The sequence below is a fragment of the Vipera berus genome (genome assembly GCF_964194415.1).
Source record: "Vipera berus genome assembly, chromosome: 6".
Lineage (NCBI taxonomy): Eukaryota > Metazoa > Chordata > Lepidosauria > Squamata > Viperidae > Vipera > Vipera berus.
In genome coordinates this window covers 92,170,473-92,181,850 of record NC_138208.1, presented here as the reverse complement: position 1 = coordinate 92,181,850, position 11,378 = coordinate 92,170,473, and the positions used below count along the sequence as shown (strand labels likewise).

Here is an 11,378-nt window from a genome sequence, read left to right as displayed (position 1 = left end):
TGGACGGGGAGGGCTGGGGGAACTGGGCCGCCGCCTTTTTTTCCTGAACTAACTCACTGCCCCGTCGCAAGCAGAACCGGGAGGCCAACCCCAGCCGAGAACCGCTGGGTTTTGACAGCTAGCGCCATCCCCAAGAGCTGCTTCGCGCCTTCGGAAGGAAAGCAGGCCTCGCTTGGCAGGGCTGTCGGGCGCTGAGCCCCCAGCTGCCAGCGGGGTTTAGCGGTCTGGGTGAACCGGCCTTTTAACCCAGGATCTGCCCGCGAGGGCGCGCAGGCCACGCGAAAAGGTCCCTCTCCACTCGCGCCCATCTCCCGGTCGTTTCCCAATCAGCCGAGCGAGAAATCTCCCCGCCCCGTGCTTAGAAAAGGGGCAGAAGTGTCCCTAAAAGCCGCCCCCCCTCCCAGCCTTTAAGCCGAGTGAGTCTCCGGGGTGGGTCCCTCCTGCTGGGGTGGCGGGGCCCTGGAGCACGGGGGAGGGAGCGAGGGAGGGGAAAAGGGAGGGAGGAGGGAGGAGCCGGGATGGGACGGGACGGGCAGGGCCGGGCAGAGCCGAGTCGCGGCCGGCTACGCGTTGTGCAACGCTGCGCTTATAAAAGGGTCGCGCTGCGATGGAACCTCAGAGGCCGGGTCGGAAGCGCGAGGCAGCACCGCGGGCGGAGGTGAGCTGCGCCGTCCGCAGAGCAAGTGATGCGCTGGACAGTGAGGTTCCTCGCGGCGGGGGCGGAGAAAGAGGGGAGCGGGTCGTGGGCTGAATTCTTTGCAGTCGTTTGGCTGCCGGGAAGAGTGCCTCCGAGCATGTGCAGAGGACCTTCTTCCAGCTCTTCCCGCCGTGCTTCCAGGCGCCTCCTGGTTGCGGGACCTGGCCTTGCCAAGGGGAGACCCATAGCCTCGCGGCAGGCTGAGCCCTATTTCGGGGTTCGCCCAACCCCTAGAAACACAGAATAAGCCCCGAGGCTGGGTTCGCAAAACGCACTAAGCCGCAAAGACAAACCATCCTTAAACTAGCCAAGCTCCGCTCGCCGTGAGAATGCCACCACCGCGAGCTCCTTCCCTGAGTCGGGGAGGCATGTCGTGAGAACACCGTCAGGCCAGGATGCCTTTCCCAGGCCGGCCGCTCGCCGGCCCTGCGGTCGTCCACGGGGGACACGGCCAGGGGCCAAGGCTGGCGCGCGCGCTGGAGCCAGGGAGGCGGCGGCAGCCGGAGCAAAGCCGGGACGCCAGGATTTCATCACTGCGCTTTGCCGGGAGGGGCGCTTCTTGGGCGGGACGGTCTCCGGACAAGCCGGACATCGGCTCTGCCCGGGTCGCAGAGCTGGAGCAGGGCCAGGACTTTTGAAGCTGACAGCCCCCAATCCCAACCCTGGTCCCATCAAGAAGCCGCAAAGGGCCCAGAGCCACTCCCCCCCCTCATCTGCTCATCTGTGACGGAGCAGCATTTCCCTGGGGGCGTCTAGCCCTCCTTCCTTCCCTGGGTGGGGCTGAAGTGCCCAGGTGGTCGTGAGTGGTCAAAGCTGGGAGCTTTTCCGGTCTGGGGATGGGCAGAGGGTTAGGGTCCGTCAGGAATTCTGAGGGGGGCCGTTTGCCTGCCGATTGTGCTTTTCCTGGACCTGCTGTTTGACGGGGGGGAGGGGGCTCAGTGGCCAAGAGGCCTGCTCGGGGAAGCCGACTGAGGGCTTTTCTAGTGGTCAGCCAGCTGGGCAGTCGGCTTGGGCCACAGAACAGCTCGCACCCTCTGCTTCAAGGGGGCAGCCTGCCCCTGACCTCGGGTCCCGCCCAAGCTAAGGAAGCCAGCAAGCGCTGGTCATTCTGCCCCGCGGGCCTGGCGGGCTGGGCGCTGCGCTGCCTGGAGTCCCCCTGCTGCTCCCCGGTTATGTAACGGGGTTGACTCGGGCGCAGCTGGATGGCCACGGGCCCCGGGAGGCGCTGCCTCTGCTTGCCGTTGCCGGCGAGGTGAAGGGACTTGCCCCAACCGTCGGCGGCGCGGCTCATTAAGCACGCACCACTTCAGAGGGCCCCGGGACCGGCAAGCGGGCCCGCCCTGATTGGCCTTCCCAAAAGCCGGGCTGGCTGGGAGGGCCCGGAGGCATCGCGGCCCACAGCCCGGGCGCAGGAGGCGAGGGCAAGGCAGGGCAGCCGTTGGTGTGGCCCCTGCTGGGCATAGCCCTCACCTCCCACGCAGCGGCTTTGCCACCAGCCGCCCTCCGCCTCTGCCGCTCCTGGGAAGCGGAGAAACGCCCGTTTCTGCAGGAAAGCGATGCCAGGCAGTTCTCTGCACGCCCCGTGCCAGGGCATCCCCGGACTGGATGGGGCTTTGGGGTGAGGAATGAACCTCGGGCTGGGCGAATTCTAGGGAAGATCGTTTGAAGGGGGGGGGTTGCAGCCCGACAGGAAAGAGAACCTCACTGGGCCACCTGAGCACAGAGTCCCGTAGGACACCAGATCTCCTCCCCCACCCCAAAGACAAAGGCGCCCTTGTTTTTATTGTGACTCCTCTTTGGCAAATAATAAAGCCCTGCTTCCTCAGCCACGCACCCCCCACCCCACCCCGCAAGCTCCGGTGAAGTCCTGCTTGCACTGGCCTCGGATAGGACAAGGTTGCCCTCGCCCCCTATTTTATTTATTTATTTATTTTATTACATTTATATTTCCCTCCTGTGCAGGGCTCAAGGGGAAGAATGCGCTCCCCCCGTATTTCTGTGTGTGGGTTTCTGTGGGTCTGGCTGCCCCTCTTCTACAGCCGGTCTGTGAAAATCGACAAGGTCATCGCCGACACGAAAAGTCTCACCAAGACGATAGTTGCCAGGATCCAGGAGCACCAAGTAAGTGGGGCTCCTTGTCAGCTGCTAGGCCTGGGCTTGCCTGGGATCCCCTGTCTTGGCCAAAGACCGCCTTCCCTTCGGCGCCCCATGCTGACCCCAGTTGCAGCCCCACTGCTCGACTCGCTTCTGCTCTGGGCTTGCCCGGGATCCCTGTGGCGTCTGGAAGTGCCAAGGAGCCTTTGCAGGCTTTACACACACACAGAGAGAAAGACAGCTGCTTCTCCCTGTTCTCTCCCGCGTGCACGCCTTCCGTGTGGAGGTGCAGCTGGGCGAGGCCCGAGCACCCCAAGGCCACCCCATTGCCAGGCAGAGCCGTGTTGCTTTCACGCTGCGGAGCAAAACAGCTCATCCGGGCCAAGCCCAGCCGGCGTCCTTGGGCCAATTGAGCATCTTCCGCACAAGACGTGGCGGCTGCACAAGAAACCGTTATACTATAACTCGTCTTTCCACACCCACACGGGCGGGGACGGGGTGTGGAAGGGAGGCAGGCACCTAATTAGGTCAGTGCTGGGAATTTTCAATTGCCTCATAATTGCTCTGAGGATCCAGCGGGAGGCGGAGCCCGGAGGTAGCGCGTCTTGCCCCGTCCCAGCCCCGGGGAGGAGAGGAGCGCTCCAGAAGGCTGGCTGTGCGGGCCCCCGGGGGGCTAAAGGGCCTCTTGGGTGGGGCTCAGGGTTAAGGTTGTGCTCCCGAAGAAGCAGCTGCACAGCCCTAGCCGGCCTTGGGAGGGAGGGAGGGGGGCGGGTGTGTGTCGCGACCTCTTGCCCAGGTCTTCAGACCGAAGCCTGAAGACACTTCCTGGCGGGAGGAGAAGCTGCAGGGGGGACCCAGTGGATGTGGGGCGGGGCGGAGTGTGAGTTCAAGCAGAAGCTAGACAGCCATTTTCTGGCAGTGCTTCTGTTTGCGCTCCTGCCCTGAGCAGAGGTTGGCCCTTTCCAACTCTGTTTGGCGGTGTGTGTGTGTGTGTGTGTGTGTGTGCGCGCGCGCTCGCATAGACACTGCGTTAGCTCATCTGCAACTTCCCTGTCTCCCACCCCCCAGTTCCCTCCCTTGAGCCTGAAGATCAACGGTCTGGAATTCATCCCCGGGGACCTGCCGGTGCAGAGCCTGGAGGCCATGGACGAGGCCCTGGAGCTCTTCCACCAAGTCCTCTCCAACCTGCCCCTGGAGGCCCCCGTGGCGCAGATTTCCCACGACGTGGAGAACCTCCAGAGCCTCTTGCAACTGCTGGGCTCACACCTGGGCTGCCCTCCCCACAGACCCGCCCGCTCGGACGCCCTGCAGAACCTGACCGAGCGCCTGGCCGTCTCTCCCTACACCGCGGCGGTGGTGACCCTGGACCGCCTCCAGAAGTGCCTGCAGAGCATCATGAAGCACCTAGACCACGTGCACAACTGCTAGGGAGGGGCCGGGCCTGCCTTAACGAGAGGGGGAGCGGAGCAGGGGATTCCCCTGCAGCAAAACTGGGCGGGAGGGGGGCTTGACTCGCATGTGGCATCCAAGCCTGGTTGGCAGATTCTTCCCGCCCCGTTGCTGTTGTCCTGGTGGCCAAGTCCCAGGGTAAATTTTCTCGCTTTGTGGGGCAGAGAATGACTGAATATCGATGGTGGTGGGGATGGTGGTGGGCGAGTAGAGTGTAGCAAGGACCTCCTGCTTCCAAGGGCGGACTGCGGGTGGGTGGGTCTTCGCGGGCAAGGCTTGCTGCTGAGAGGGCCACCCTGAATCTCATCCCAGGCAAGCAGGCAGCTGAGGACTATGGGAGGGGAAACACCTGGACGGAGGCTGGCGGGCAGAACCTCTGGGCAGAACCGGGGCTTGTGCGCCTGGCTGGGCCCCGGGAAAGCGCAGAAGTCAGCAGAGCTCGGAACATCTGTGCTTTGCCGAGGCAGCCCCCAGCCACGCCTGAGCGGGGTGGGTGGTGGGCAGGGCAGGGCAGGGCGGGGCACCCTGAGATTCCAGGGGGCGGAACGGGTGGAGTTTACCTCGGTCCACATCCGACTCCTTGGATCGGGTGTCTTTCCAAACAAAGCTTCGGGGCTGGAGCTGCGTTTCCCTTCCCCGCCTCAGAGAGGTGGCTGCATTCTTGGTCCCAGAGATCAAAGGGACGCCTCGCCTCCTCCCTCAAAGACAGACCTGCGTGGGCCTTTGGCTCTTGGCTCGCTCGCCGTTTGAGTCAACACCCAAAACGAGAGGATTTCCCCGGCTTTTCCCCGCCAGCTTCTCCTTCGTCTCCAGACTAGCATCTCGGCTCTCTTTTGCATGCGGACGGGACTGAGGACTTTGCAGGATGGGCGGGGGTGGTGGTGGCAGGGGAGGCGGTGGCTCAGTCCCTCTTCCTCGGGCCATTTACTGGGGGGGAGGGGGGAGACCCACCAGCCAAGTAGTGCTGGAGAGGCCGGCAGGAAAAGTCGCTGGGTTAGCAAAGTGTTGCAACCTGGTCGTGGAAAGCCGAATCCAGAAGACTCGGGATGCGCCTTCAGCCATGGCCAGAGAGAAAACTCCCTGGCGACGGGCCCGGGGTGTTTGAGCAGCCACCTCGGGCACCTTCGCCCCGTGTGCCTCAGCAGGGCCAGGAGAGGGCGGATTTTCAGCGGTGGAGGTGGGCGGGAAAGTTAATTGTTTTCCCTAGGAGCCACTCCGCACCTTTGAAAAGTCGGGTTCACACGGACGGGCAGACCCCAGGAGACGCGGGGAAGGAGGCCATCTGGGAGGGCGACGACCCTGAAGCACGAGACCGGCGGTGTGTGTGTGTGTGTGTGTAGGCTTCGCCGAGACAGCGCGCTGAACACAAAGAGCTGTTTGCCGCGGCGGCCCTTGGCTTCTTCAGGGCCTGGGAGAAGCCGGCCGAGGAGACGCAACCGGCGCTTCGTTCCGGGCGGTGCTGCCCGTGCGCCCACCTGAACGCGAGCAGCCGAAGTCCACGCAGTGCTTAGGCCCGGCGCTTTCCAGCTGGGGAAGCCGGGCGTCATTCGGCGCGGTGGGGTGGGCCTTGCGGATGGGAGGGGGACCCCACCAACGAAGCCCTTCTTTTCTCCTACTCCCCCCCCTTGTTAAAAAAGTGGCCTTATTTATTTTCGTTGGGTTTTTTTCTACGCTGATGGTTTTCTTTATATACCTGGAAGACTATTTATGTTTTATAAACAAATCTTCTGAATTTGTGTTGTTTCGGTTCCTTGGCTGGGCAGGGAGACTCTGCCACCAGCTGAGAGGGGGCTGTTCCAGGGTCCTGGGCAAGGGGCTTGGGCAGAGGTGCTGGGGGGAAGGGGGCTAAATTTCCATTGGACTCAAATGGATCCCTGATGGACTTTCTCAGCCTCACACAAGCAGGTGGGCTCACTGATGGGTAGAACTTCAACTCCCATCATTCCCAACCAGGGCCTGTGCCTAGGAGGGAGGAAAACGGGGAGGAGGGAGGGAGAGAGCGAGCTCCATATTTCATAACTAGTGGTTCAGTGCTTCAATGGACCTTCCTTCTCGGGGTGGGGGGGTCATCATCTTCAGGTCCTCCCCTGGCAGCAAGAGCAGCTGCTGAGAAGCAGAGCCCCTCCCTCCCTCCCTCCCTGCCCCTCCCAGAGGCCAGGTTTTGCCTTCCAAGGTCAAACTGCCTTTGGGTGAATCTCGCTGTATATTTTGCTACTCCCTGAATTACGAGGGTCCTAGTGACATTCTGATGCCACTGGCTGCCTCCTTTCACTCCAAAAAGCAGATGGAGCTTTGCAGCATTTATCTTCCCTGTCCGAACTCAGCACTCTTCTCAGGCCAGGCACCTGGACCCTCCTCCCAGCCCCGACCCCATTGGCTGGGCCAGGCGTCAGTACCTGGTTGATCAAGGAGGGCTCCCGAGGCTCCTGTCCACTCCTGCACTCCCACCGGCTTTGGCTGGTCCATCAAGTGGGCCATGAGTCTTGCCCCCCCCCAGGGCTTTTCCACTGCCCACCGTGGCCATGGGATCCATCTGTCCTTGCTGCCAATACTCGCCATTCTCCAGAGGACTCCAGGACCGACTTTCCTACCTGCAGGGCCTGCTCCTTACGTCCACGTCTTGGCAATTCCCCAGAAAAAGATTAGAGGGACAATAAGTGGCCTTTTCCCTACCAACATTCCTTGCTTCGTCCACCTGTTCATTCATCCATTGATTCATTCATTGATTCATTCCCTCTCTCTTCCTCCCTTGCCCAGAGGGCAGGCAGGTGGAGCTGAGCCCCGGAGGGTGGAAGGAGTCCATTGGACCCAGGAGAACTATTTCCGGTGCTCTTCTACAACACACCCACACAACCCCCAGCCCCCTTCCTCATTGACTCAGTTGGCTTCTTGGGGGGACACGTGAAGGTGGGGAGCTGAGGTCAGGAAGCCTCGGGTGACCTTGGGCTCCTTCAAGTCCAAGCGCCAGACAGGCTGGCGGGACACAAGCGGAGAAGGCAGGGAAGCCGCTCCACGAGAAGAAGCAGCCATCAAATTATGAGCTAAAATGATCACAGCAGCGAGGGAAGCCTGCTCAGGTCAGCCACGGCCACGAGGGCCACGACGTTTTGGTCTCAGCCCCGGTATCCCGCCCCCCCAGCCCAACTTCTTCCAAAGGAGTTTTTCCATGGGGCCTGGGGGGCCCCGGCTTGACCTCTGCTGACTCTGCCTGGTTCAGCCTTCCTGGTCAGCGAACAGAAGCCACCCAGCCTGGCCTGGCCGGAGCTGAGTTTTGAGCCCTTCCTGCTTCTCCTTCAGCCTGGTGGCTTTCATTTTATTGCCTGAGTTCATAGGAGGTGTTCTTTTAGCTGGAAAACCAGAACATTTGGGGATTTTTTTAAGCAAAAAGATCAAGTTTAAAACGTGACAGATCTTCTGAGGACTCCTTGTGAACTATGATCCTCTTTCCTTTAATTAAGCCCTCCAGCCCCAGGTGACGAGACACGCAAGCACAGAGCCCCCCACTTGCCGGCTGCAGCTTTGCCTCCCGTGCCCCCCCTTTGGGCTTCCGGGCCGTGTGCCTTGGCAGAGGGCCTGTGGAGAGTGGGGCTGGGGGGCCTCCCAGCCCCCAGCCCATCAATCCGGCCCCCTCCTCCTCCCTGCTGACTTGGCAAAGAGCAGGGGGCTCAGCCGGAGAGGCGCCTCTGCGCCCCCAGGAGGAGGGGGCTCTCTCCCTCGCGAGGGAAGGCAGGCAGGAGGGCCTGGGGCGGGCAGCCGCACCCACCCTCGTCCTCCTGTAACCTCCCTGTGCGGCTGGCAGGGGGGAGCCAGCCCCACTCTCCGCGTTGCTGCAAGAGGCCACTTCAGGACAGATGTACACCTGGGGGGGCAGAGCCCCCGGCTGCTCACGCCTCCCTGGTGGGGTATAGGCCCCCCACCCTGTGACGGGTGTGTGCACACGGACAAAGGTAGGTGCTCCAGGCTTTGCAAAACACACCTAACCTGGATCCAGAATCCACCTATTTTGTGGTTCGCACAATACACTAACTAAGCCAACCCCCTGGAGCAGCTACACACAGGAGGCTAAGCCAGCCTCACTGCCTTATGGCATTGAAGGTGCTAGGCTTGTCACTGAGACCGTTTAGGATGGGTCTGGAGAGCAGCGTGGAATTATCTTACAATCCCAAGGGGTGTGAAGGGCTGGCAGGTTCTCTAGTCCAACCCTCCACCCAGAGTAGGAATCCTCAAGACCTCCCAAAAAACAAATGGCCGTCCAGTCTTTGCTTGGAAACGTCTCGCGATAAGAGCTCCAGGAGGCAGCTCTTCCACCGCTTTGTGGAAATCCAGAAGTTCCCCCTGATTTTGAGCTGGGGTCCCTCTCTGCTAGGGTGGGCCTTGCCCTCAGGAGCTGTGGAGAAAAACTCCCCCCCCACTTCCCCTGGGGGAGCCCTTGAAGGCTGGGAAGACTCCTAGGAGATCTTCCTCTTCTTGAGATTAAAGATATCCTGGAAATCTTCACAGGATTTAGCTGTGATCCTGGTTGCTCTTCCCTGCCCAGTTCCTCAGCGTCCTTCCGCTGTGGGGACCAGATCTGAACACCGCATTGATCTGTTCCTGTGAACCCGTCGCTTCATTGCCTGTTAATGCAGTCCTGGGTTGCATTAGCTCCTTTGGCAGCTGCAGCACACACTCTCACAGGGCTCACACTCACGTGGAGGCCTGCCAAGAGGCCGAGGCCCGTCTCTCAAGCGCTGCCCCTGATACCTCCAACCTTGTGCCTGTAAGTCTGATTTTCCCTACCTAAGTGCAGAGTCTTACATTGGTCACCGTTGAACTGCAAGGCTCAAGCCTATTAGGATCTTTTTGAACCTTCTGCTGATCTTCTGAGGCCTTAGCAATCTCCTCCAGCTTTGTATCATCTGGCCATGTAAAGAGTTCCCCTCTGGTCTCCTTCTCCAGGCCATTTTTGAAAACGTTGAGGAGCTTTGAGGCCAGGGTGGAGCCCTCAGATGCCCCCTGCCCATCCCTGCTGCCACGGAAGGCTTGCGCTGCGGGACGGACACGCAGAGGTGCCGAGGAAGAGACCGACAGGTCGGTGAAGGAGACCGTCTGCTGCGGCATTTCAGCGGAGCGTCTCGGCAGCCGGACCCTGATCCAAGACCCGAGGTCCACTCTGAACCCCGCCTGAAACCCTCCATCAACCCTTCATAGCCCACAGGGTGGGCCACAATGCCCTCCCAAGCGGCGAGCAAACCCGCCGGTGCCACAGAAGGTGGCACAGCCTCGCTTCACCTCTAGCAGGGCCCAGTTGGGAGAGGCACCATGCCAGGGCAGGGCACCCTAGAGGGCTGCGAGCTCCACCCCTGGCAGCTTTTGTGCCTCGGCCAGGATGACCTCAGCCGGCGGCCGTTAAGATGCAGTTCGCGTGTCTCCACAGCAACCCAGGTCAACAGAGGATACGCCAAGCACACAGGCGGCTAGCCCAGGCCTTCGCCAAGAGCGCTTTGGCTGGCCGCCGGCCAAGGCAGAGCAGCCGGTGATGAAGGGAGGCCCCTCCCAAGAGGAGGCGGCCTGGGGCAGCCCCGCCTTGGCTGCCTTCCCCAGGTGGATTACCTGGCGGAGGCCCAGCCAACGGCTCCCTGGCCCCAAGCAGCCACGGCAGCACCACTGGTGACGTGGCACAGAGCAGGGCCGCCTCTGCTCGGCCTGTGCCCCCCCCGGCTCCTCCCCCCCCCCCCGCTGCCTGCACAGAGATGCTTCCACCAGCAGCTGCCTCCCAAAGCTGAGAACTGAGAAGGGGGCCTGAAGGTGCCTGAGTCGGGGGGGGGGGAGGGGTGCCTGAAAGCTCCGAAAGAGGGAAGTCCGATGGCCAGGCATGCCGGTGTCCAGTTCCGAGTTTACTTTGCCCACAAACCATCCAGCCTGGTGCTGAGGCTTCAGTGCTCCCCGTGGCAGGAGGACTATCGTCTCCCACATTCGCGGAGGCTGGGCAAATGTCCCTGGCACCCGCCTGGCGAGAGCGTGACCTGGACCCCACCCGACTCTCTGCCCTACGGGGCTGGGAAAGACTTGGCACCCAGAAGCCTCCCTGGCAGAAGGCGAAAGCCCGGATGGAGCCATCGGCAGCCCAAAGAGGTCGAGACCGGCTCCCCTGGGCAGGAAACTGCCAGTCGGCCTTCAGCCCTTGAACCAGCCCCGGGTGCTGGGCCATCCCCTCCCAGATCCCTGGTGCCCCGGAGGGCAGGGAGCCACCTGGCATTCAGGAGGTCTGGCAAATGCGTCCCAGGGCTGGGCACAAATTCTGCCAGAAAAAAAGGCAAATCTCCATGCCAGTCTCACGTGGCCTCTCCCAAGCTTGGCTGAGCAGGATAGGGAGAGTTCGGTGCCTGGTCCCTGCAAAGGCCCGCTTCCCCGATTCGGGAGGGCTTGCAAGGGTTTGGCTTCCCACAAATCCCCCAGCTCCTGGTCTCCCTTCCCTCTGGTCCTCTGCAGTTCTCCCTGCAAGCCAGGCAGGCGGCCCTGCTCCGCTCTCTCTCCCTCCTCAGCGCAGTTCCCTCCAGGGCTCAGCATAAATCCTGGCTTCACTCCGACGGGGCAGTTTCCTTTCTTGGACTCCCTGGGCCACTGGCCTGTGGGTCAGGCCCAGGCCCCTCTGCCCCACAGCAAGGGAGCTCTGGGCTTTGGTCCTTGGGGCCCCCGCAAGACTTCTCTTTCATCAGCCCCTCATCCTGGCCTGCCCAAAGGGGCTGCAGTGGCTCTCCCAGGCCTCTGCCTTTCAGTTGGCAGGCGTGGAGCTGTGGCCAAGGGAAGGCCGAGGAGGCAGCGGTTCAGCCAGACACCCGATCCAAAGCTTCTGATTCCTGAAGAATGCCAGCCTGATGCCCTGCCCAGGATCGTGCCCAGCAGGCTCAAAAGAAATGTGCAGGGCCTGGACCCCCAACTCAGTTTGCCAAAGGTGCAGGCACCTCCCCCCCCCCCGGTAAATCTTGCCTCAGCCCTCCTGCTCCAGAGGCCCCCATAGCTAGGAGGGAGTGCTGCACGGCTGGCACATGACTGGGGGAGCCACCCCAGCCTGGGCCTTGGGGGAACGTTCGCAGCCCTTGCCCGGAGGGACCAGGGGGACCCGCAGGTGCTCATGTGTCCAGCACAGGCACAACCA

The 11,378-nt window shown here is 62.0% G+C and overlaps 1 protein-coding gene across 1 annotated transcript; it reads left to right on the top strand.

Moving 5' to 3' along the window:
- Positions 1 to 607: 607 nt before the first annotated feature.
- Positions 608 to 4,219, top strand: LEP (leptin; the record flags this gene model as incomplete). Its single annotated transcript, XM_081330269.1, is given in 4 exon segments — positions 608 to 698; positions 2,660 to 2,673; positions 2,675 to 2,818; positions 3,860 to 4,219. Coding segments are annotated over 4 exon segments (609 nt in total).
- Between the last annotated feature and the right edge of the window lie 7,159 nt (positions 4,220 to 11,378).